The 25,797-nt window shown below is 48.0% G+C and overlaps 1 protein-coding gene across 5 annotated transcripts in view; it reads left to right on the top strand.

Moving 5' to 3' along the window:
- Positions 1–25,797, top strand: part of LOC111856275 (polymeric immunoglobulin receptor-like) — a 51,991-nt gene that overhangs the window by 11,912 nt on the left and 14,282 nt on the right. Inside the window, exons 5-6 of one of the 5 annotated variants that reach the window (XR_011989829.1) lie at positions 5,254–5,314; positions 8,690–8,761. The exons of 1 other annotated variant lie outside the window; for it this stretch is intronic. Coding sequence is in view for 3 of the 4 variants with exons in the window: in XM_072710490.1 (XP_072566591.1) it covers positions 5,215–5,314; positions 8,690–8,852 (263 nt within the window). In the remaining variant the exon portion in view is untranslated. Of the gene's footprint in view, positions 1–5,214; positions 5,315–5,429; positions 5,543–8,689; positions 9,866–25,797 lie in introns of those variants that run through there. 3 more of the 5 variants (XM_072710491.1, XM_072710490.1, XM_072710492.1) reach the window with 3 other exon arrangements.

Below are 25,797 nucleotides of genomic sequence, written 5' to 3'. Positions count from 1 at the left end.
AAAGTTCATGAGGTAGTGGGGTGTATAAAAGTGTGTGTGTGTGTGTGTGTGTGTATCAGTCCAGTCTGTGATTGTTCAGGAGTCTGACAGCTTGGGGGAAGAATGTTACACAGTCTGGCAGTGAGGGCCTGAATGGTGGAGGGTGAAGAGAGTGTGTGAGGGGCGTGTTGGATCCCCCACAATGCTGGTGGCTTTGTGGGTGCAGCGGGTGTGATAGGTGTCTGTGATAGATGGAAGAGAGGCTCCAATGATCTTCTCAGCTGTTCTCACTATCCGCTGTAGGGTCTCGCGATCCGATACGGTGCAGTTTCCATATGTGGCGGCAAGCGGGTAGTAATACCGGTACACGACTATGCCACCTGGGGAATTTCACCCCAGGAAATATTACTTTAAATTAAGAGCACACAGGTTCGTCTTACTGAGTGGAGCTGGAGACGTGTTTTATACAAATAACCATTTATTGGAAATAAAATAACACACTTCAACATCAGCAATCCCAAAGAAAGAAAAGAGAAAAGAACCAGCGACCAGACTCCGGCTATTCGCCGACTAACCAGCAAGGAACAGCTGTTCAATAAAGTTGATCTAAAGGGGGAATGAAGTCCACTACCACACGCACACAAACACACACACGTGCTCCACCACACAGCACACGGTGAACGTATGACCACCACCCCAGACCAATCAATTCTGTTCCCCAGCCGGTCAACCAACGACGGCCACTGGTATACCACAAACGGAAAAGTAAAAAATGTATATAACAGTAACCACGAATCGGCGTGGTATTATACTAAAAATCGGTGGACAAGAAAACAATGAACAACAATAATTTCCCTGTAGCAGTCCCCAACAGGAAGGGCAACCCCAGCGTCTGTTGTTAAACCACAATCCTGATCCGATGATCCTTGACACGTCCCAAGACTCCCACGATCAGGAGCGTTCAATCAGTTGTCGGGCAGCGTTGAATAGCCAAAAAAAAACAAAACGAACAGAACACGAAACAAAACAAATGTAGGCAAAACAGCAGCGACAGTGCAGGCCCAAACTTTTACATTGCCTACTTGAAGAGACGTACACCGGAACAGATGACAAATTGAGATCATAATCCTGGAGCTGCAACGCAATCGCACCCACAAAGCGCACTTGTTCTCGCTTCCCGATACGCCAAGACACACAATAAAGGTAACACACAGCCAGCGTGCCACCATTCCACACCAAGCCACTGCAGTCCGGGAGGGGGGAGGGAGTTACCGGATCGGGAAACGCCAATGACGGCACCGCACCATACTGTAGGTGTGCTATCCACTTGCCTTTTCATACCCGCAAGGTATGTAAAATACACGCCCCTACCGGAAATAATCAATTCTACCACAAAAGTCCACCCTGCTACACATACAAGACAGTGATGCAGCTGCTCAAGATGCTCTCGATAGTCCCTCTGTAGAAGGTGGTGAGAATGGGTGGTGGGAGATGGGCTTTCCTCAGCTTTCACAGAAAGTAGTGATGCTGCTGGGCTTTCCTGGTTATGGAGCTGGTGTTGAGGGACCAGGAGAGGTTCTCCACCAGGGGAGCACCAAGGAATTTGGTGCTCTTGACGATCTCCACAGAGGATCCATCGATGTTCAGTGGACAGTGACCGCTCTGTGCTCTCCTGAAGTCAACAATCATCTCTTATGTTTTGTGCACGTTCAGACACAGGTTGTTGACTTTACACCAGTCCGTTAGCTGTTGCATCTCCTCTCTGCATGCTGACTCATCGTTCTTGCTGATGAGACCCACCACAGTCCTGTCATCGGTGAACGTGATGATGTGGTTTGAGCTGTGCATTGCTGCACAGTCGTGAGTCAGCAAAGTGAACAGCAGTGGGCTGAGCACACAGCCCTGAGAGGCTCCAGTGTTCAGTGTGGTGGTGTTGGAGATGTGATTTCTGATCTGGACTGACCGAGGTCCCTCAGTCAGAAAGTCCAGGATCCAGTTGCGAAGGGAGATGTTCATGCCCAACAAGCTCAGCTTTCCAATCAGGAGCTGAGGAATGATTGTGTTGAATGCTGAACTGAAATCTATGACCAGCATTCGTACATATGTGTCCTTACTGTCCAGGTGAGTGAGGGCCAGATGTAGGGTGGAGGTGATGACATCATCTGTTGACCCGTTGGGTCCAGTAAAGGGGGCAGCAGGGTCTTAATGTGCCTCATGACGAGCCTCTCGAAGCACTTCATAATGATGGGTGTGAGTGCAATGGGACGGTAGTCATCGAGGCAGGACACTAAGGACTTATTTTGCACGGGAACAATGGTGGTGGCCTTGAGGCACGTTGGAACGACAGCAGTGATCAGGGAGAGGTTGAAGATGTCAGTGAGGACATCTGCCAGCTGGTCTGCACATTCTCTGAGCAGTTTTCCAGGGATGTTATCTGGACCAGCGGCCTCCCGTGGGTTAACTATGGGAAGAGTTTTCTTCACATCAGCCGTGGTCAGAAACTGAACCTGGTTGTTGTGAGGAGGGGCGGACTTCCTCACCATCACGTCGTTCTGAGCATCGAACCACCATGAATAGAATTTGTTCAGCGCATCTGGTAGGGAGACATCACTAGCACAGGCAGGTGTTGTCGTCCTGTAGTTGCTGATGGCCTGGATGCCCTGCCACATGCCCTGTCACCGCTGTCCTGGAAGTGACTGTGGATTTTCTGGCCGTTTGCACCCCGTGCTGCTCTGATGGCTCGAGACAGTTCGGCTCTCGCTGTTCTCAGGGCCGACTGGTCACCTGCTCTGAAGGCGGAGTCTCGAGTGTTTAGCCCCCTGGGGCCTGAGGCCTTTTTTCCACTTTCGAGGTAGTCTGACATGCCTTGACATTTTAAAATATTTCACCTATCTAAAAAACATTTATCCCAAAGTGATACATTTGCTTTTATTCAGCACAAACTCAGCACCAATAATCTGAGACCTCTTAGAATGTTATTATTCTATTTTTTGTTAAAATCAACTTTAAACATATACTTTTCAAAAACCTATTTTCAGACATGCTGAGAAATTGTAAAAAATCACATTATAGACATTTCTAGGTAAGACTTTTGAGCTCTGAAGCTTATAGACACAGGGGTTGGCTACACATACTGTAGGTGAAAGTGACATTCTGAAATTTTATGTAGTTTGTTTACTAAAGTGTTAGAACTTTGGAGTGACACTCTTTTTCTCAAAGTCAGTGGTCTTCACAATGAATATTGATGAGATAGGTGTCCTCACACCTGTAGTAGTTTGCATACTGTCAATGGCCCATCAGTCTGGAATGTCACTGCACCCAGGGGCGGATTAACGCACAGGCTAGATATGGCTTAAGCCTAGGGGCCCCACGTGTGCCAGCCTGCAAGGGGGCCCCCATTGGCGCGGAGCGGGGCTGGGTTGGGGGGCCCACAGACTACTGTAGCCTAGGGGCCTCCGTACACCTTAATCCGCCCCTGACTGCACCCCACACCCATCACTTTGGAAAGGCAGTTTGAAACGCAAGAAAAGTAGCAACAATAAAATCCCTTTCACAGTTTATTGATAGATGGAATGAAAAATGAAAAACTGTGACTATATAAATATAGAAAGCGATAAATATGATGCAGTGACTATTATTGACGCTCTATTACCGCGTATCTTTCTCGTGTATTTCAGTTTATATCTCGCTGAAATCATTATGTAGAATCATGAAAAAAACACTGACTAAATCCGTTATCTGTCTTCTTTTCAAAACTTCCATTGTCAGAAGTTTTAACGTTTTTAAAATTAGGTTAAATAGGCGAAAAAGCAAATCGTGTCATCTTTCTTTGTTTTACTTGCGTCGGGAGCGTGTAGGACCGCTTTCAGCGGAAGATCGCTATTCACGTTCTAAATACGCTGCGTTTGAATCGGCGACCACGTGATTACAGGCACACAGGCTTAGCCCACTGAGCCATGAACACAGGTATGAGCTTCGCTGCTGAAAGTGGCAACACTGGCGCAAAGCTTCAGCGGCAGAGACGTATCCGTGTGCTATATTGTATCCGATCAGTGTAAACACTACCCAGACATGTGCTCTTGTTTATTTCGGTCACAATGGGCGTATTCACATATTTCTTTACCCAATACTAACTGTCGGATTATCATGTTATTATCATGCGAATTGCGCGATTTGCAAGTGGGTGGGCGATCAGAGCCGCTTCGAGACGCAGACGCTTAAGTCAGTCACTCTTGTTCTTTCAATTCGTATCACGAAGCTGTAAAAATATATTTAGTTTCTACCTATATATATTTGAAAAGTAGACCGTCCAAGGTTTCTGAGAGTATTTTTAAAATGTGTATATGACAAAAACTCGCGGAGTTATTTAAACGGTTTTGCGAAATTTGTCAGATCCCGCCGGCGGGATCGCCGGTCCCAAGGGGTTAGCAGCTCACACACCTCTGCAGTCATCCACAGCTTCTGCTTGGAGTGTGTTGTGATTGTTTTGGCCGTTGATGCATTTGGTGATGTAGCTGGGCACAGAAGATGTGTGTTCCTCCAAATTGGTGTTGTTGCTGCCTCCCTAAACATGACCCAGTCAGTGTGCTCAAAACAATCCTGAAGAGCAGAGACAGCTCCTGCAGGCCAGGTTCTCACCGGTCTCAGAACCGGTTTGGAACGTCTGACGAGCGATCTGTATGTTGGAATTATCATGACAGGCACGTGGTCTGAATATCCGAGGTTTAACAACTTTTAAGGAAGGGTACAAATGCTTTTCCAAGGATCTGTATAATCTGTATAATCTGTATAATCCGGCCACTGGCATCAGGCGACGCCGAGGACACCCGGTCTCCATAGCAACCTGAGGACACGCAGTGTCTCCAGCAGATCATGTTGTAGGTCGATTTTTGGATGATCCTTGCAATTTAGAAGTGTTTGGCCTTGGTAGACATGAACACCGTTTGTTCTGATGTCCATGAAGTTGTGTTGTGAAGCAATGTAGCACAAACACAGCACCATTTTGGATCCGGAGCGGCCACTGCATGCTACTGCCACGCCGCCATCTTACAAAAAAAAATCATATGGGATATGAAGACTTTGGACATGACCTTAATTTATTATTCTGTATCCAACCAGCTACCCTAATGAATATTATTCATTATTCTTTTTAGAATAATGTTTTATAAATGGCCTTTTCTTTATGAGTGTTTCCTGCCTGATAGAACAGAGTTTTTCCTTTTCTCTCCTAATCAGAAACCACAGTCCTTACTCCAGGTTCTGCTTCTGTCTCAGCGACCATCAAGCCTTCTGCTCCTGGATCGGCCCCCACAGGAGCGAATGATAAGGAACAGAGGTTAGTATTCAACTCATAATGCTACAGCGTCTGACTGATCATACACTAATGGGAAATGCACATTATTTTTATGAATATAAAGACATTGTGTCTATTTTATTTTTCTTAATTATAGTATCCCTGAGATGGCATCCCATCCAGGCTGAGCCCCGGCCTTGTGCGCTGTGCTGCTGGGGATAGACTGCAGGCCTGTTTGGAAGATGGATGGATGGATAGATGGATGGATGGATGGATTTTACAAAACAGTAAACGTGTAATCTAATAAACAGGGATGCATGTAACTGGTGTACAAGGACTCATTAGCTGTATAAAGGTTCACATGCATGGTGATTTATTTTGTAAATAAATGGGCATCTGCGTCGCTATGATAAGAAGTTGCTGTGCGTATTGCTTTATACGGTGAATCTGTACTTCCACACCAGTTTATGTGAATCTCTGCTAATAATCTTAATAAAACTGGCAGTTAAATTGTCTAGCTAATCTCATGCTCTTTGTTAATGTCTCCTGTTCCTCACATGCAGCCTGTGTAATAGTACAGATGTGGCTGAACCATGTTGCTGTCACGGCACGTGCAGCACGGATCGGGGAAGCAGGTGAACGGAAGCCAGGGATCGGGGAATACGGGTTTTAATGCAAAACACAGAACACGCAACAAAACAACATCAATGACCGAACTGGGTATACAAACAGAAATGCGGACTAAATACACTGAACTAATGACAACAATCCGAAACCGCTGTAAAACACTGGGATTCCACATGAGGTTAACGAGGAGGCGTGGCACACATTAGGATCGGACGGAGCGGGATATGAGAGAACCCCCCCCCGCAAAGGCACGCACACCGGGCGCGCCCGAGAGGAGGCGACGAAAGAGACGAGACCGGGGAACAGGACCTGAAAGACAAAAACCAAAAACATCAACGAGAAACAGGAAACAAGACAGAGACACAGAACAGGAACAAGAACAGGAACCAAGACAAAACCCCACAAAGGACAGGGAACGCAGACAGACAGACAAAGAAGGGAGACACAGAGGGCACAGAAGGAACACCGAACGACGACACAAAGGGGCTAGGAGGGAACACAGGAACCACAGGAGGGACAGAGGGACAAGGAGCAAAAACAGGCGGGACAGAGGGAAAGGGAGGAGGAGCCAGGGGAGCCCGAGAGAGCCCCGGCGGGCGACGGGCAGCGGCCGCAGGGACCGCAGGCGACAGGGAGGAGGGAGCAGGAGGGAACCACACAGGGGCTAAGGGAACGGGACGAGGGAGAGACGGAGGGGACACCAGCGCAGGAGGGTAGGAGGGGGAAGCCGCGGCAGGCGACGGCGCAGTCGGAGCCGGCGAAGGCACTGTCCGACGCCCCGCCGAAGCAGGGGGGCCCGGAGGCGACCCACACGGAGCCGGAGACGACGCCGAGGACCGGCACCGAGGCCCCAGGGGGGGGCCCGGAGGGGACCGCCGACCCAAAGCCGGAGGACCCGCAGGCAGCCACCGCGCGACAGCCAGGGGCCGAACGGGCGAGCCAGGGGACAGGGCGGGCGGGACACGGGCCCGACGCAGATATCCCCGCCCCTTCCGGGAGACTGAGAGGCGGGGACCCGGCCGGGGTCTGTCACACTGGGGTGACGGTGGCAGAGTCACAGGGGAAGTAACGGGGGCAGTCACAGGGGAAGCCAAGGCAATCCCCGAGGGGTCCCACTCCAGCTCCCCCTCCGACTCCACTACGGAGGGGGGAGCATCAGGGCAGCAGTCCGGGACCTCCTCGGGGACAGGGGCCTTGGGAGGCAGAGCTGGGAGCTCAAGAGCCACGGGCAGAGCGGCGCCTCGGCAGGCGTGCGGCCAGCAGGGGGTGCCTCGGCAGGCGTGCGGCCAGCGGCCGGCACAGGAGTCACTGGGAGCATGGGGAGCATGAGAGTCACGGGGAGCTCAGGGAACTGGGCAGGAAGTGCAGGAGCAGGAGACGACACGGGCGCCTCTGGGGGCGCTGCAGCCTCAGGAACCACAGGGGGCGCAGAAGCAGGGGCCTCGGACGCGCGACCAGCAGAGGGCGCCTCGGCTGGCACCTCGGGCACGCGGCCAGCACGGGGCGCCGCAGGCAGAACAGGCTGGTCAGGCAGGACAGGCTGGACAGGCTGGACAGGCAGTGCGGCCGGCGTTGCCGGGGGCAGAGCGGCAGGCGGCGTGGCCGGCAGGTCCGGAGCAGGCAAGTCCGGAATGGTGGGTAGCTCCGGAACAGGCACCAGGATGGGCGCCGGGCGAGCAGGCGCTGCTCCTTGAAGGGCTTTAGAGACCCGGGGTATAGCGTCTCTTACGGCGCGTATGCCGCCGTGCCCCAGGCGCTCCGGCCGATAATGATATGCCTCTAATGGAGGCGGCTGCTCAGCCACTGCGACCGGGGCTTTGGGTACCTGTGGGAGCGTCGCTGCGAGGGTGTCCGTGGTGCTCAGGGATTCCCTCTGATCACCGACCAGGAGAGACGCAGGGGAGAGAGAAGCGGCTCCCAGGCGGACGGTTGGGGCTTCCTCGGGGGCGTCTCCCTGTCCGCATTTTTTCCGCTTCTTCTTTGGCCGTCTTCCTGCAGCAGGCAGCGGCGAATGGGGTGCCTCTGGCAACTCAGAGAGCGGACCGAAAGGCAGTCCGCTGGCGAGGGCTACCTTCCGCATTTTTGCTTCAGCCACCCCTCGTCTCAGCTGCCGCAAGTCTTCGCGCACCTTTCCTGCGTGGTGCGCTTCTCCGGGGAGAGACGTCTCCAACACGTCCCTGCTCCGGCTGGCCATAGCCAGAAGCAGGGGATCGTCCTGGACTTCGGGCTGATGAAGCCAGTACAGAACCTCGTCCACGAGGGCGAGGTATTCAGCTTCGTCCGGCTCCGGTATTTCGTTTGTGAGTTCGGTCATTCTGTCACGGCGCGTGCAGCACGGATCGTGGAAGCAGGCGAACGGAAGCCAGGGATCGGGGAATACTTGTTTTAATGCAAAACACAGAACACGCAACAAAACAACATCAATGACCGAACTGGGTATACAAACAGAAACGCGGACTAAATACACTGAACTAATGACAACAACCCGAAACAGCTGTAAAACACTGGGATTCCACATGAGGTTAACGAGGAGGCGTGGCACACATTAGGATCGGACGGAGCGGGATATGACAGTTGCTATAAAGCATATAAGACTTTACTGTTCAAATCCACCCTCTTATTCAGCTCCTTGGTCCAGCTGGCTCTGTATGTAGGACTGGGCTTATTGGTGCTGCTGTTGGTCATCAAGGTGGTTATAATTCTGTCAGAGTAGATTCACTGCATTGTTCTTCAGGTTTAAACGTGATACATGTGACTGACAGACACACTGATGTATTATATGTCTGACAGGTGGGGGCAGGTTCTGGATGCTGCACTGAAAGCTGGGACTGGTGTGTTGTATCTGATCTGCACCATCATCGCCATTCAGCTGAACTGGTGCTCCTGCAGAAAGAAGGGATCCAATCAGAGAGAAGCAGAGGGAGGGGCCAATACAAACAATCTGGCAATCTGAATAATTATACAAGCTTATAAATACATTAATATACATGAGTGCATATAAATGAGCAATCCTCAAGGCTGTATAAGCAAGGTTATGCTGTGTTTGTATGAAATCCTCTTTATATATCAGGAGGGTTTCAGTTTACGCTGTAGCCATTTATTTGTGCATGAATCTCTCTGTGTCAGATGAAGCTGGGGGGGTGACCTTTGTGGAGCAGAATGAGACAGAAGAGCTGTAAAATAAATGGTTATGCTAACTGCAGTGAGGCCTCTCTCACGCAGTGTAGGATTGTCTGCTGGGAACCTGTTCAGCCAGTGCTTTGTACCACTGATGGCCTCTTCTCACACGTGCTTTGCTGCCACCTGCTGGTCAAAGTTTAATATGGGATTATTATTGGACTGGATTGGTTTAATAATGGAAAGCGTAATTAAATCTTATTTCATTGCTTATTAATACTTATATAGATATTTATTGTATGCTGGTCATTGTTTTGATTTAATAAATGTGAAATTGATGATTTAGTTTACATCTTGTATTGTTCTGAAGTTTTCATTAAAATTGAAGAATTTATCAACCTTAAAGTAAATGGTTTGTGGTTTGCAGGTCACTCCTCACTGTCAGATCCCACCAATCAGTGACCCTCTCAGACTGTGATGTAACACAAAAAAACCTCACAGTGCGTTAAAAATACACCATCTTGCTATCAGCAGCCCAGATATGGGGAAAGGGGACGTGTCAAAAGTCAAGGGAAAGATATCAAATACCTGTTGGCCCACGTCAAATGGAAATATCCCAGTGTAATCTTTTGGTTTCTGGTTTAACACTCGTTAAATATCAGTAAGTCAAGTTGAAAACCTGGATCAGTAAATTCCACAGTAAATTTCTTTACATGATTTAACAGTAACCCTCTTATTGTGTTGGTGATAATGCTCTCTTATGTCTCCAGAAGTGGGAATAGAAAGAATCACAGAGGGCTGGGAGATTTAAATGAGCTACTTTACCAAATAAATGACTTTGGATAATCAGTTCAACTCTGGACAATCATGCTTCTCAAAACTCCAGAAATATTTTTAAAAATCTCTTTACTCCTAAAAACAAGAATGAACCCTTTGCCGTTTGCCTACAAACCAGAGGTTTGCGCAAATGACACCATAATCTACCTGCTTCATCGTGCCTACACCCACCCGGATCGGCCTGGGGGTCAGAGTCATGTTTTTCGACGTCTCAAGCGCTTTCAGTACCATCCAGCCTGTCCTTCTGGGGAGGAAGATGACAGTGATGCAGGTAGATGCTCCTCTGGTGGCTTGCATTATGGGTTACCTATCCGGACGTCCTCAGTACGTACGCCCACAGAACTGTGTGTCGGACTCGCTGGTGAGCACACAGGAGCTCCACAGGGAAGGTACTCTCCCCTTTTCTCTTTACACTGCTAAACGCCACCAGTGGTCCTTCCTCCCAGTGGCTGTCAGACTATACAGCTCATCTCCTCTCTGCTGGACACTGAAATATACCATGTGCAGTTTCTGTTCCCATCATGTATATCCATACCACTTACATATTGTATAATATGGTCTGTGTGTGTGTGTCCGAGCGGGTTTGCCTATCCTTATGGGGACATAATGTCCCCGTAACGTGATAAATATCCATTTTTTTCCCTTATGGGGACCTGTTTCCTGGTCCCCATAAGGGAAAACTCTATTTTATAAAAATCGGTGACTGCTATGAAAACTCTTGTATTTTGTCAGGTTACTTATGGTTATGGTTAGGGCAGGGTAGGGGTTAAGGTTGTCATAGTTAGCGTTAGCATTTTTCCCATTGAAATGAATGAGTGGTCCCCATAAGGATATGTATACCCTGCGTGCGTGCGTGCGTGTGTCTGTGTGTGTGTGTCTGTGTGTGTGTGTGCGTGCGTGTGTGTGTGTCTGTGTGTGTCTGTGTGTGTGCGTGCGTGCGTGTGTGTCTGTGCGTCTGTGCTGCGCCCTGTGATGGGTTGATGCCCCATCCTGGGTTGTTCCCTCCCTTGTGCTTGTAAGCTCTGGATCCCCATGACCCTGAACAGGATGAGCAGTTAGAAGATAGAAGCAGGCGTTCAGCATCACAGTGAAGCCATGAAGCATAATAAGGCATGAAGCATAATGCATTTATTTTTACATAAGTAGCAGAATGTTGTTTATCCACTAGAGGGCAGTCACACATAGGAGATTCCCTAATAAAGCGATATGAAACTTGCAGAAAACACTGCAGAGGGAAAACCCAGGTTTGCCAGTGAGGAATGGATAACGATCAGACAGAGACACCATCTGACCATAAAACCTAATATTTAAAAAGAATTTCAACGCACTCATATAACAATGTGAATATTAAACCCATAATATGTGACTTTTTATAACTGATGAACTTTAAAAGCCTAAATATTACAGAGGATGACAAGAGTCCTGATTTTGCATGAAACATCACTGTAGTTGCATCACTTCCTGTGTGATGTATAAAGTGACCCTTCCCTCTTTACTGTGACTGCTGTATGTGAGCATAGAGAAGACAGAGAAACAGTGAAGTTATGGAGAGCCAGGATGTGAGTATCAGTCTCCACAGGTCTGAGGTCAGTGAGACACACATAAGGCTCCTCTGATGCTCCTCTTCATCCTCTTCTTGACTGATGGGTCTCCAGGTGAGGATCACTTACTCTGGGACAGACTCTCACTCTCTCTCACTCCACATTTCAGTGTAGTTAAGATGAAAAGACAGATAACTGAAGCCTTTCAGTAAATTTTGGATAATTTCTTGACACCCACCACCCTGAACTCAATAAGCAGTAGAAAGACTAATGGATGGATGGATGGATGGATGGATGGATGGATGATCCCTGCTGTCAAATCAAATACTCTAAATAGTCACAAATGAGCTGCTGTGTGTATAAATTCATTTACCCTGATAGCATGGATTTCTACCTCCAACTTCTAGCTGAGAGTGAAACTTGGGGTTTGGCTGCAGTTTATCTGCCACCCCTGGAGTGTTTCAGGGGTTAAGGGGCTTGTCAAAGGCCCATTGGGGGTGTGACTCTTCTGCTGAGGCTGGAACCAGTGACTTTCCCATCAGAGACACAGAGCCTGAACCCGCTGAGTCACACACACACCCCCCTAATCAGAACTGGATGGACAACAACATCAATGTTCTTGATCACCATCAAACGTATATTTCTTTTGGTTTGAGCAGAGAGAGAAACTTAGCACTGTTAGAAACCAGAGTCCCATTGCTACTCTTAGTGTAGATTTCTATTTAAAAATCACAATCTGTGTGGGAGTTTCCACAGTGATTGAGCCATATTTCTGTTCCAGTCGAACCCAGACACTGAACACGAAATGCCATACAGCACAGTGGTCCTTAAGAAAAGAGACCCAGAGCAGGTAGGCTAGGTCTCCTGCTCCAGGCTAGTAGGATTCCTGTTGACCAGGGATTTAAGGAGATAAAACTAATGTCCAGGAGCAGGATGATTTCATCTACAGAACGATGTTATGATGAAGTCGTCAGTCGTCCAGAATGTCTCTTATCTACAGTACAAAGCAGAAGAGATGTTTCTGTTGTGTTAAAAGAGCATAATGTCCAGCAGAACCATCCAGCTACAAAATTAGGTTTAAGGCTCTAATACTGGTTTCAGATGGAGGTTTCAGGCACCCAGAATTCCTCTGTGTCTTACTGAATGCCAAGTCAGTGTGGGTGAATATCTGTGTATCTTAAAATAGAATCATACAAGCAACAGAGATTCTTCAGCATTAAGACATTTCATAGCATTCAGATAAGCTGGGCAGGTTTGTCTTCTGTAGAGTGTTGCTATCATATTCTTTGTCCACTAGGGGGCAGAAAGGCACGGGCAGGATCTGCTCTTCGTAAACTGGCATCAGAGACAAAATATGCCTGTGACAAGGAGAATGTTATCAGCAATAAGAAGCATCTCAGCATATATCAGTAAGCTAATATGAAACTTAACAGTGTGGAGTTTCAAGCTATTTCTATAAGCTTAATATTTTGAAAAGCTTGTAAAGTAAGTTTCTGTGGACCATTCAGAAAGTATTTTATTTTTTCAAGTTGTACTTCCATGTAGATTAGAGGGGTCTCTTTCCTCAAATATCACATGGATTTTAGCACGCGATATGTGTTCGGAAATAAATAGCTGAATTTGGTTTATCCACTAGAGGGCAGGCATGTACAGGAGATTCCCTAATAAAGTATTTCATGCTACAAGAAAGTGAAGATCAGACAGATCCACCATCTGAGGAAAATTCAGTTAGGCCTTACAGTGAAGCCATGAAGCATACTAAGGTTAAATGCATTTATTTTGACATAAGTGGCTGCATTTTGTTTGTCCACTAGAGGGCAGCTACACATAAGAGATTCTCTAATAAAGGGATCTGATGCTTCAGGAAAGAGCTGCAGAGGAGAGACCCAGGTATTCCAGTGAGGAATGGATGAATATCAGATAGATCCACCATCTGACCATAACACATAGTATTTAAATAGAATTTCAACACACTCATATAACAATGTCAATATTAAACCCATGATATGTGACTTTTTATGACTGATGAACATTAAAAGTAAATATTATTCAGGACAACAAGGGTCCTGATTTTGTATGAAAGATGGTTGCATCACTTCCTGTGTGATGTATAAAGTGACCCTTCCCTCTATACTGTGACTGCTGTATGTGGGCATTAAGAAGACTGAGAAACAGTAACGTTATGGAGAATCAGGGAGTGAGTCTCAGTCCCTACAGATCTGAGGTCAGTGAGACACACATAAGGCTCCTCTGATGCTCCTCTTCATCCTCTGATGGGCCTCCAGGTGAGAATCACTTACTCTGGGATGATTGTATTTCCACTTCCTGTTTGTAATGACTAACAGCAGACATCCTAGAAAAATGTGTAAACTGAATATAATATGATAGCATGGAGTTCTGCCCTTAACTGTGTATGAGACCTTTGATGGACCAGCGTATCATACGGATGCAGGGTAAGAAGTTACATTCAGAGCAAATACATCTTAACTGACTGATTTTAAAATCACAGTGTCTTCAATGTGCCAGCAGTACACAGAAATGTTCCAATTCATCCAAACATTCAAATCATTCAAACTGGGGAATTTATGCTGGATTGAGAAGCTGATACTCATTAGGGATGGCCAAAACGATGCTTCATCAACCATTAGCTGTATTTTCTCACCCTACTGGATGGTGCGCTCTGTTCCAAAAAGGACTCAGGGTAAGTCCCAGAGCAAACCAAGAGCACCATCTAGTGGGGTCTGAAAAAAACTCACATATCCCAATACCTCCATGTCTCTACCTGTAATCAAAGTGAGATTATAAGCTTGTAATTGGCTGGAGCTGCTATTACCAGCCTTTAGAATATTTTATCTTAAAAATGTAAGGATAAAGCATAGCGGATGTTTTATTGTCGTTCCAGACCATGTATATGAAGGGAACAAAATGAAGTACTCAGGTCTGATATAGATAGCAATAATAAAATCTAAAACAATAATACAATGGATAAAATAAGGTAATTATTGCAGCAATGTAACCTGACATGTAACAGTGATGATTTATAGCAGTGCTGTAACATGGATGAGAATTCACAGGAAGGGCCAAAGTGCGGAATTTCAACTGCAGCGAAGCCCTTATGTGTAACATGAGATGTAGTCCGATTAATTATTCTTTTACTGAAAGAAAGAGGGCAAAAAAGTCCATGAGCAGGGTGTGTAGGGTCCCTCAGGATACAGGAAGGAGGGCAGACAGTCCATGAGCAGGGTCTGTAGGGTCCCTCATGATACAGGAAGGAGGGCAGACAGTCCATGAACAGGGTGCGTAGGGTCCCTCATGATACAGGAAGGAGGGCAGACAGTCCATGAGCAGGGTGCGTAGGGTCCCTCATGATACAGGATGGAGGGCAGACAGTCCATGAGCAGGGTGCGTAGGGTCCCTCAGGATACAGGAAGGAGGGCAGACAGTCCATGAGCAGGGTGTGTAGGGTCCCTCATGATACAGGAAGGAGGGCAGACAGTCTATGAACAGGGTGCGTAGGGTCCCTCAGGATACAGGAAGGAGGGCAGACAGTCCATGAACAGGGTGCGTAGGGTCCCTCATGATACAGGAAGGAGGGCAGACAGTCCATGAGCAGGGTGCGTAGGGTACCTCACGATACAGGAAGGAGGGCAGACAGTCCATGAACAGGGTGCATAGGGTCCCTCAGGATACAGGAAGGAGGGCAGACAGTCCATGAGCAGGGTGCGTAGGGTCCCTCAGAATACAGGAAGGAGGGCAGACAGTCCATGAACAGGGTGCGTAGGGTCCCTCATGATACAGGAAGGAGGGCAGACAGTCCATGAACAGGGTGCGTAGGGTCCCTCAGGATACAGGAAAGAGGGCAGACAGTCCATGAACAGGGTGCGTAGGGTCCCTCATGATACAGGAAGGAGGGTAGACAGTCCATGAACAGGATGCGTAGGGTCCCTCATGATACAGGAAGGAGGGCAGACAGTCCATGAACAGGGTGCGTAGGGTCCCTCAGGATACAGGAAGGAGGGCAGACAGCCCATGAACAGGGTGCGTAGGGTCCCTCATGATACAGGAAGGAGGGCAGACAGTCCATGAACAGGGTGCGTAGGGTCCCTCATGATACAGGAAGGAGGGCAGACAGTCCATGAGCAGGGTGCGTAGGGTCCCTCATGATACAGGATGGAGGGCAGACAGTCCATGAGCAGGGTGCGTAGGGTCCCTCAGGATACAGGAAGGAGGGCAGACAGTCCATGAGCAGGGTGTGTAGGGTCCCTCATGATACAGGAAGGAGGGCAGACAGTCTATGAACAGGGTGCGTAGGGTCCCTCAGGATACAGGAAGGAGGGCAGACAGTCCATGAACAGGGTGCGTAGGGTCCCTCATGATACAGGAAGGAGGGCAGACAGTCCATGAGCAGGGTGCGTAGGGTACCTCACGATACAGGAAGGAGGGCAGACAGTCCATGAACAGGGTGCATAGGGTCCCTCAGGATACAGGAAGGAGGGCAGACAGTCCATGAGCAGGGTGCGTAGGGTCCCTCAGAATACAGGAAGGAGGGCAGACAGTCCATGAACAGGGTGCGTAGGGTCCCTCATGATACAGGAAGGAGGGCAGACAGTCCATGAACAGGGTGCGTAGGGTCCCTCAGGATACAGGAAAGAGGGCAGACAGTCCATGAACAGGGTGCGTAGGGTCCCTCATGATACAGGAAGGAGGGTAGACAGTCCATGAACAGGATGCGTAGGGTCCCTCATGATACAGGAAGGAGGGCAGACAGTCCATGAACAGGGTGCGTAGGGTCCCTCAGGATACAGGAAGGAGGGCAGACAGCCCATGAACAGGGTGCGTAGGGTCCCTCATGATACAGGAAGGAGGGCAGACAGTCCATGAACAGGATGCGTAGGGTCCCTCATGATACAGGAAGGAGGGCAGACAGTCCATGAACAGGGTGCGTAGGGTCCCTCAGGATACAGGAAGGAGGGCAGACAGTCCATGAGCAGGGTGCGTAGGGTCCCTCAAGATACAGGAAGGAGGGCAGACAGTCCATGAGCAGGGTGCGTAGGGTCCCTCATGATACAGGAAGGAGGGCAGACAGTCCATGAACAGGGTGCGTAGGGTCCCTCAGGATACAGGAAGGAGGGCAGACAGTCCATGAACAGGATGCGTAGGGTCCCTCAGGATACAGGAAGGAGGGCAGACAGCCCATGAACAGGGTGCGTAGGGTCCCTCATGATACAGGAAGGAGGGCAGACAGTCCATGAACAGGATGCGTAGGGTCCCTCATGATACAGGAAGGAGGGCAGACAGTCCATGAACAGGGTGCGTAGGGTCCCTCAGGATACAGGAAGGAGGGCAGACAGTCCATGAACAGGATACGTAGGGTCCCTCATGATACAGGAAGGAGGGCAGACAGTCCATGAACAGGGTGCGTAGGGTCCCTCATGATACAGGAAGGAGGGCAGACAGTCCATGAACAGGGTGCGTAGGGTCCCTCAGGATACAGGAAAGAGGGCAGACAGTCCATGAACAGGGTGCGTAGGGTCCCTCATGATACAGGAAGGAGGGTAGACAGTCCATGAACAGGATGCGTAGGGTCCCTCATGATACAGGAAGGAGGGCAGACAGTCCATGAACAGGGTGCGTAGGGTCCCTCAGGATACAGGAAGGAGGGCAGACAGCCCATGAACAGGGTGCGTAGGGTCCCTCATGATACAGGAAGGAGGGCAGACAGTCCATGAACAGGGTGCGTAGGGTCCCTCATGATACAGGAAGGAGGGCAGACAGTCCATGAACAGGATGCGTAGGGTCCCTCATGATACAGGAAGGAGGGCAGACAGTCCATGAACAGGATGCGTAGGGTCCCTCATGATACAGGAAGGAGGGCAGACAGTCCATGAACAGGGTGCGTAGGGTCCCTCATGATACAGGAAGGAGGGCTGACAGTCCATGAACAGGGTGCGTAGGGTCCCTCAGGATACAGGAAGGAGGGCAGACAGTCCATGAACAGGGTGCGTAGGGTCCCTCAGGATACAGGAAGGAGGGCAGACAGTCCATGAACAGGATGCGTAGGGTCCCTCAGGATACAGGAAGGAGGGCAGACAGCCCATGAACAGGGTGCGTAGGGTCCCTCATGATACAGGAAGGAGGGCAGACAGTCCATGAACAGGATGCGTAGGGTCCCTCATGATACAGGAAGGAGGGCAGACAGTCCATGAACAGGGTGCGTAGGGTCCCTCAGGATACAGGAAGGAGGGCAGACAGTCCATGAACAGGATACGTAGGGTCCCTCATGATACAGGAAGGAGGGCAGACAGTCCATGAACAGGGTGCGTAGGGTCCCTCATGATACAGGAAGGAGGGCAGACAGTCCATGAGCAGGGTGCGTAGGGTCCCTCATGATACAGGAAGGAGGGCAGACAGTCCATGAGCAGGGTTTGTAGGGTCCCTCATGATACAGGAAGGAGGGCAGACAGTCCATGAACAGGATGCGTAGGGTCCCTCATGATACAGGAAGGAGGGCAGACAGTCCATGAACAGGGTGCGTAGGGTCCCTCAGGATACAGGAAGGAGGGCAGACAGCCCATGAACAGGGTGCGTAGGGTCCCTCATGATACAGGAAGGAGGGCAGACAGTCCATGAACAGGGTGCGTAGGGTCCCTCAGGATACAGGAAGGAGGGCAGACAGCCCATGAGCAGGGTGCGTAGGGTCCCTCATGATACAGGAAGGAGGGCAGACAGTCCATGAGCAGGGTTTGTAGGGTCCCTCATGATACAGGAAGGAGGGCAGACAGTCCATGAACAGGATGCGTAGGGTCCCTCATGATACAGGAAGGAGGGCAGACAGTCCATGAACAGGGTGCGTAGGGTCCCTCAGGATACAGGAAGGAGGGCAGACAGCCCATGAACAGGGTGCGTAGGGTCCCTCATGATACAGGAAGGAGGGCAGACAGTCCATGAACAGGGTGCGTAGGGTCCCTCAGGATACAGGAAGGAGGGCAGACAGCCCATGAGCAGGGTGCGTAGGGTCCCTCATGATACAGGAAGGAGGGCAGACAGTCCATGAGCAGGGTGCGTAGGGTCGCTCATGATACAGGAAGGGGGCAGACAGTCCATGAGCAGGGTGTGTAGGGTCCTTCATGATACAGGTCTAATGAATTCTAATGGACTGGGACCTGTTTGTTAAAAAGTTCAGTACCCAGTTACATAGCGATGGGTTTAGTCCAAGGAGTGACAGTGTGTCTATCAGGGTTTGTGGGATGATGGTGTTAAAGGGAGAACTGAAATCCAAATAGAGCAGCATAACATATGAGTCCTTGTTTTCCAAGTGACTGAGAGCCTGGTGAAGGACACAGGAGATAGCATCTGCAGTAGAGCGGTTCTGTCTGTATGCAGAATGCTGAGGATCTACAGTGGAGTCCATGAACTTCCTCATGTGCACCATGACTATCCATTCGGAGCACTTCATGATTATTGGGGTAAGTCTTACTGAGCGGTAGTCATCCAGACATGACACTGTTGAGCTCTTTGGGATGGATATGATAGTGATGGTCTTCAGACATGTAGGGAAAATTGCCTGGGAGAGTGAGATGCTAAATACGTCCATTAGCACCTCTGAGAGCTGGTGTGCACAGTCCCCACAGTCCCTACCCGGGATATTGTCGGGTCTTGCAGCCTTGCTGGGGTTGACTTTCTGCAGGGACCTCCTTACCTCTGCTGCGGTCACGCTGAGAGGCAGCTCACCTGGAGGTGGGGAGAGCCTGGAGCCGGGAGAGGTGTTGGACCTGAACTCACATGCTTTTAGTAGAGTGTGGAGCTCCATATTCAGCCAGGGTTTCTGTTTGGGGTGGATGGTGGTTGTTCTACTGATGGTGACATCATCACACACACCTGCTGATGGACCACATGACCGATGAGGCAAACTGGAGGCAGCGTCACTGGGCCATACTGTGATGGTCTTTCTTGCTGGTTTCCTGGATTTCTGCAGAGGGCGGTAAGCAGGGACTAGCATGACTGAGATATGGTCAGACAGGCAGAGGTGGGGGCCGGGGATGGCTTTGTACAGTATGTCACCCGTCTGTTTGTATACATGTGATCAAGTGGTTTGGTTCCTCGAGTGTCAGTGGTCATTTGCTGGTGGAACTTTGTTATAATGTCTGTTAGGTTGGCATGGGTGAAGTCACCCGCAATCACATGCCTGCGGATGCTTTGTGCACTGATATAGTAAAGCGCACTAAGCGGGACGTTAGCATTAGCACTCGGGCGAATGTAAACAGTAACAATGAACACCACTGTAAACTCCCTCAGCTAATAATGCAGCCGGCATTTTCCTGATGAACACTCAGCCTTAGTCGAACAAGGTCCATTTTATTGTCTAGTGAATGAATGTTGACCAAAAAGAGCAAAACTGCTGGTCTGTTGGCATTAGCTTTTAGCTTGGCTAACAGACCGGCCCGCTTTCCCCTTTTCTGCTACTGTACACACCGCTTCCTCTCGCCTCTGAGCCGCTGTAATCTGCTACGCCAGTTTGCTCTGCGCTGAGCTCCAGTGGTAGCGAGATGGGGGAGGGGCTTTTAATGAATAGAAGTTCAGCTGGACTGTACCTTTTTAGCCTAGTTGCACTAGTCTGCACATTTAGTCAAGTTAGAGGAAGAGTTATTTAAACTAAACTTTACACCATAACTGTATGTAAAGAACTCCTGTTTCCTACTGATCCACGGAGATTAAAAGGACCTACTGCAGTGATGCTTAACAAACTGTATAAAGCATAATAAAGACTGAACCAAAGGCCTGAGGTCAGACCCTCTGTATGCAGCACACAGTGTTTCTGCAGAGTCTCACCCTCACATCCTGTATGATTACATTTCTGCTTTTCACAAATGTGTTTCTCCAAGAATAACTTCAGCATCATGCACAGGATTTAGCTGCTTCGTGCACATGTGTGAGAGAAAAACAAGGAAGTTAAACTGACCAGATATTAATTTGACTTATTTGCTTTACATGCATGTACTTTTAAACTGTGAGCTTCAAAGATTCTTTACCAAGTATCACTTATATTACTCTGAAATTATGTTGCTGAAATTGTAAAATTACAAGTATTGTAAACATATTTTTTCTTGTAAAAAGCAGGACAAAGGCAAAATCAAAATGTTTTCCTTTTAATAGACAATGAATACACAGAAAATGCATCAGTGCACAAAAAGATTGCAGCCTCTAACAGTATGTACTGGTCCTCACTGTTGTCTGCAGTGTCTCTCTCGCTCAGTTTTTAATTTCACACTTTAATTATGTACTTTCCTGAAACAGGAAACTAAGCAAAGGGACTGTAATGCACAGGCTTACCCAGGCGGAAGCCAAGAGGCCCCTGACCATGTAAATGTAGTATAAGGTATAGAGGGGCTGTAATGCACAGGTTTACCCAGGCTGAAGCCCAGGGGCCTCTGACCATGTTAATGCGGTATAACGCATACAGGGGCTGTAATGCACGGGCTTACACAGGCTGAAGCCCAGGGGTCTCTGACCATATTAATGTCCCTCTGAACGCATATACCTGCTACGTGATGTTGAAAGTTTACCTCACTTTACACTGTGTGCTTCCTGCATTAAGAAATAGATAATTATACTAATGATAAATTGCTATGATAAAACCCAGAGAAATCTCTGAGGTAACAGAGAGACCCATGTAATATTCATTCCTTATAATCAATGACACAATAAAAGTACACGTTAGGTCTGATTCAAGCATCTTCTTTATTCATCCTGAAATATTTTAATTCATTAATGCAGGAGTCTGTGCTTTGACAGTGTGTTTTATGCTGTACAAACTAATAATAATGACTGACTGATGTGTTAAACATTCAACCCTATGGTTTTGTCACTTCCTGTTTAAAGTTTCCACTCCCCCTTCACTCTACCTGCTGTGTCTGAGAATAGAAACGACAGAGATAGTGAAGGTACAGAGGATGAGGAAGTGAGTGTCAGTCTCCATATATCTGGGCTCAGTGACACACACACGTATGGATCCTCTGATGCTCCTGTTTCTTCTCACTGCTGGGCTCACAGGTGAGTGTCTCTCATTACAGTGGTACTGAGTAGAGATCTCTCTCCTGCTCCTCCACACACTGTCAGATACAGTTTGGAGATCATGATGGAGATCTGCTGCTACATCAGAAGAAATTGTTATGGCTAGATTCTGAAAACATTAACAGAGGCTGAATTGAGTATTATACTCTTTGAAATTGTGGATACTCTTTGGTTTCCCAGAGGATTTTATATCACCAATATTGTAATGTTATTGTAGAACTACATCAGAAGAAATTGCTATGGCTAGATTCTGAAAACATTTACAGAGGCTGCATTGAGTTTCATACTCTTGGAAATTGTAGATAGTATTTAGATTCTCACAGGTTTTTATATCACATGTATTATAATATTATATATTATATATATATATATATATATATATATACATTATAATATTATAACATTGCTTGAACTTTTTTTTTATCAAAATATTTTACCATTAAAACATATTTATTTCATGCATGTATTTTATGGTATTTGTATTTATTTGTACTTGAAATATTTTTTCCAATAATGATGAATCAGCCTACAGAGTGGAGGTGCAAAGTCTGATGAGATGGTGCTCGGTGATCAATGCTGGGAGTACGCACGCTACACTGCTGCGCGGCGGGACTAGCGGCCAGGGTTCGTATTAGGCGGAATTGGCACGCAAAACAAACTTTGATGTTGCAGACAGGAAACGGGAGCCTAACAAACGCAATTTGGACTTGCAGTCTTCTTCGTTCGTATGTCTGAAAGCTCGTAAGTTGAAGGCTCATAAATAGAGGAGCATCTGTATATGAAAAATTCTTGCTATACGGGAAATTAAAACTGGTATACTGGATGAGGTGTTAAACCCGCCAGTGCGATTCTGAAAATTGGAAAGTGTATTTTTACAAGGGAATATCAGGCAACTGTCAGTGCAAACATATACAATGATCAGTAAACACACTAACCGATGGTAGGTTATATCACTGGAGCAGGATCCACGCCAAAAGCTGCAGAATGCGAAGGCATTGCTTTGACTTCTCCAATATGGCAGACAAATTGTTGCACTTCTAGTCATGGGATTAGCAGGCCTAATAAATATATGTCATTAATCCCATGTTATGAAATTTACTGTAGCTGTTTAGTCAGCATCTTAGGATCAGGGGTCATGTTGTGTTGAGTTGTCCATCCGTACTCGCTTACCGAGTTGCTGTAGCTATTACATGGAATTACAAGTGTCTCTTCCTATGCAGTATTATATTTTTGATGTGGTTGAATTTACCTGTTGGCCAGAGTAAACACGTCAAGGTACACTTGAACAGTGAGATTCAACTAGCTGGTCAGCTGCTGAAGTCACATGCTTCCCAACCAAATTATGTGGTCAATGAGCCAACTCCCCTGACAGACAGACCAAACCCCGTCTGCTAAAGCGATGAACCAACTAACTATGACGTTGTGATGAGTCTCTGGGGCTTAATGGTTCCTCATTATCGGTCACTTTCCTCTCGAACCACTATGCTGAAGGTCATTATTGCCACCAAAGGTCATTACCCTGGTCAGGGACCACCATCCTTTATGCGTAGTTTGTATGGGTGTTAAACACCCTCAGATGTCATTAGTGGACACGCAAACATGCATTCACTAGCAAACAAACAGGGCTTGGGCCGCTCTACTTCTCAAGTAACAGCTAACATCCATCATCAGTGAACTACATTGATCTGGGCGGACATGATGGAAACTGAATCTCTGGAGGAGGGAGAAGAGGAGTGAGCACCGGGTGATTAGGACACAGAGGGGGGGCCAACTCTGACCTCCTCAACATGGATTCTGGTCTCAGGTCTACCTGTCTGTCACAGATAGGCTGATGTTATTGCTGCTTCCATAGCTGGTCACGCCCAAACTGATCCGCATAGTGAAACACTGAGCAAAGATATCAAAGAACCCCCAGATTTGGGCCTTAGGGCCTGGGAGGAGAACTGAGGGACAAGGCTCCCAATGAGGCATCTAGGCTTTCATATCTATGAACAAAACATCTTCCCTGTACATTATAGTGCAGAGTGACAGTGAAACCAACCAATCATAATGCGTTATGCAGGGGGTGAGAACATCACAGGACACTCCAGATATCCCGATGAAGTTTCTATAGCAATGTCTTTATTGACCAATCAGAGGCTTGTCCAGCCTTATGTGACATGGCATTAGCATTGTAGTACGATCACTGAAAAATGGCAACTGAGTCAAAGACTGAGGTCATAAGTAATTTGTTAACCAGGCCATGTTGTCTTAGAAATTTCACTGTAAGTTTACAAAAAGAAAAAAAAACTCTTATTATCTTATTATTTTTTGCCAGTAGTACATTTTGAGGCTTGAGGGGAGGGGGGTAATTGGGGTGGAATTGAAGATCCACAGTGAGAAGATCAGGGGTCAAGATCAGGGTGTCAAGATCAGCCTCAGGGGTCGAGATTAACCTGGTTGTCTTTCACTCTGCAGCCGGTTTGGAGAGCTAGTTACCCTCTAGCTGGTAGAGACTGGGGGCAGCGTGGGGGCCTCACACCTCCAGGCTTGTGGTTTCAGTATCCGGCCCCCAGCTCTCTGTGGGCAGTTTGCATGTTCTTCCTGTATCTATACTGGTTTCCTCTCAGTTCTTGGGTTCCTCCCACAGTCCAAAGACACGTGGTTCAGGTGAATTGGTGCCTCTAAAAGTGCCTATAGTGATTGTGTGTGAGTGTTTGCCCTGTGACAGACTGGCATCCTGTCCTGGCTGTTCCCCTGCCTTGTGCCCTGTGACAGACTGGCATCCTGTCCTGGCTGTTCCCCTGCCTTGTGCCCTGTGACAGACTGGCATCCTGTCCTGGCTGTTCCCTGCCTTGTGCCCTTTGACAGACTGGCATCCTGTCCTGGCTGTTCCCCTGCCTTGTGCCCTGTGACAGACTGGCATCCTATCCTGGGTGTTCCCGTGCCTTGTGCCCTCTGACAGACTGGCATCCTGTCCTGGTTGTTCCCCTGCCTTGTGCCCTGTGACAGACTGGCATCCTGTCCTGGCTGTTCCCCTGCCTTGTGCCCTGTGACAGACTGGCATTATGTCCTGGCTGTTCCCCTGCCTTGTGCCCTGTGACAGACTGGCATCCTGTCCTGGCTGTTCCCCTGCCTTGTGCCCTGTGCTGCCTCAGATCAGCTCCATGCTCCCTGTACTGTACTGACCATGTACTGGATAAGCATGTCCAAGATGGCAGGCTGAACTAAAATACATTTAAATGCTTTTTGTATGTCAAGTCTTGTTAAGTAATTTCTATTTAAATAGCACATTTAAAAGCAGTGTGCAGTGGGTACGGAAAGTATTCAGACTCCCTTCAATTTTTCACTCTTTGTTATATTGCAGCCATTTGTTAAAATAATTTAAAATATTTTTTTTCCCTCATTAATGTACACACAGCACCCCATATTGACAGACAAAAAAAAGAATTTTTGAAATTGTTGCAGATTTATTAAAAAAGAAAAACTGAAATATCACATGGTCCTAAGTATTCAGACCCTTTGCTGTGACACTCATATATTTAACTCACGTGCTTTCCATTTCTTCTGATCATCCTTCATTCATTCATTTGAGTCCAGCTGTGTTTGATTATACTGATTGGACTTGATTAGGAAAGCCACACACCCGTCTATATAAGACCTTACAGCTCACAATACATGTCAGAGCAAATGAGAATCATGAGGTCAAAGGAACTGCCTGAAGAGCTCAGAGACAGAATTGTGGCAAGACACAGATCTGGCCAAGGTTACAAAAAAATTCTGCTGTACTTAAGGTTCCCAAGAGCACAGTGGCCTGCATAATCCTTAAATGGAAGACGTTTGGGACGACCAGAACCCTTCCTAGAGCTGGCTGTCCGGCCAAGCTGAGCTACCGGGGGAGAAGAGCCTTGGTGAGAGAGGTAAAGAAGAACCCAAAGATCACTTTGGCTGAGCTCCAGAGATGCAGTCCGGAGATGGGAGAAAGTTGCAGAAAGTAAACCATCACTGCAGCCCTCCACCAGTCAGGGCTTTATGGCAGAGTGGCCTGTCGGAAGCCTCTCCTCAGTCCAAGACACATGACAGCCCTCATGGAGTTTGCTAAAAGACACCTGAAGGACTCTGAGATGGTGAGAAATAAGATTCTCTGGTCTGATGAGACCAAGATAGAACTTTTTGGCCTTAATTCTAAGCGGTATGTGTGGAGACAATCAGGCACTGCTCATCACTTGTCCAATACAGTCCCCACAGTGAAGCATGGCGGTGGCAGCATCATGCTGTGGGGGTGTTTTTCAGCTGCAGTGACAGGACAACTGGTTGCAATCGAGGGAAAGATGAATGCGGCCAAGTACAGGG

Source organism: Paramormyrops kingsleyae, chromosome 4, assembly GCF_048594095.1.
Source record: "Paramormyrops kingsleyae isolate MSU_618 chromosome 4, PKINGS_0.4, whole genome shotgun sequence".
In the NCBI taxonomy this organism is placed as follows: domain Eukaryota; kingdom Metazoa; phylum Chordata; class Actinopteri; order Osteoglossiformes; family Mormyridae; genus Paramormyrops; species Paramormyrops kingsleyae.
This window is presented reverse-complemented; position numbering and strand designations above follow the sequence as displayed.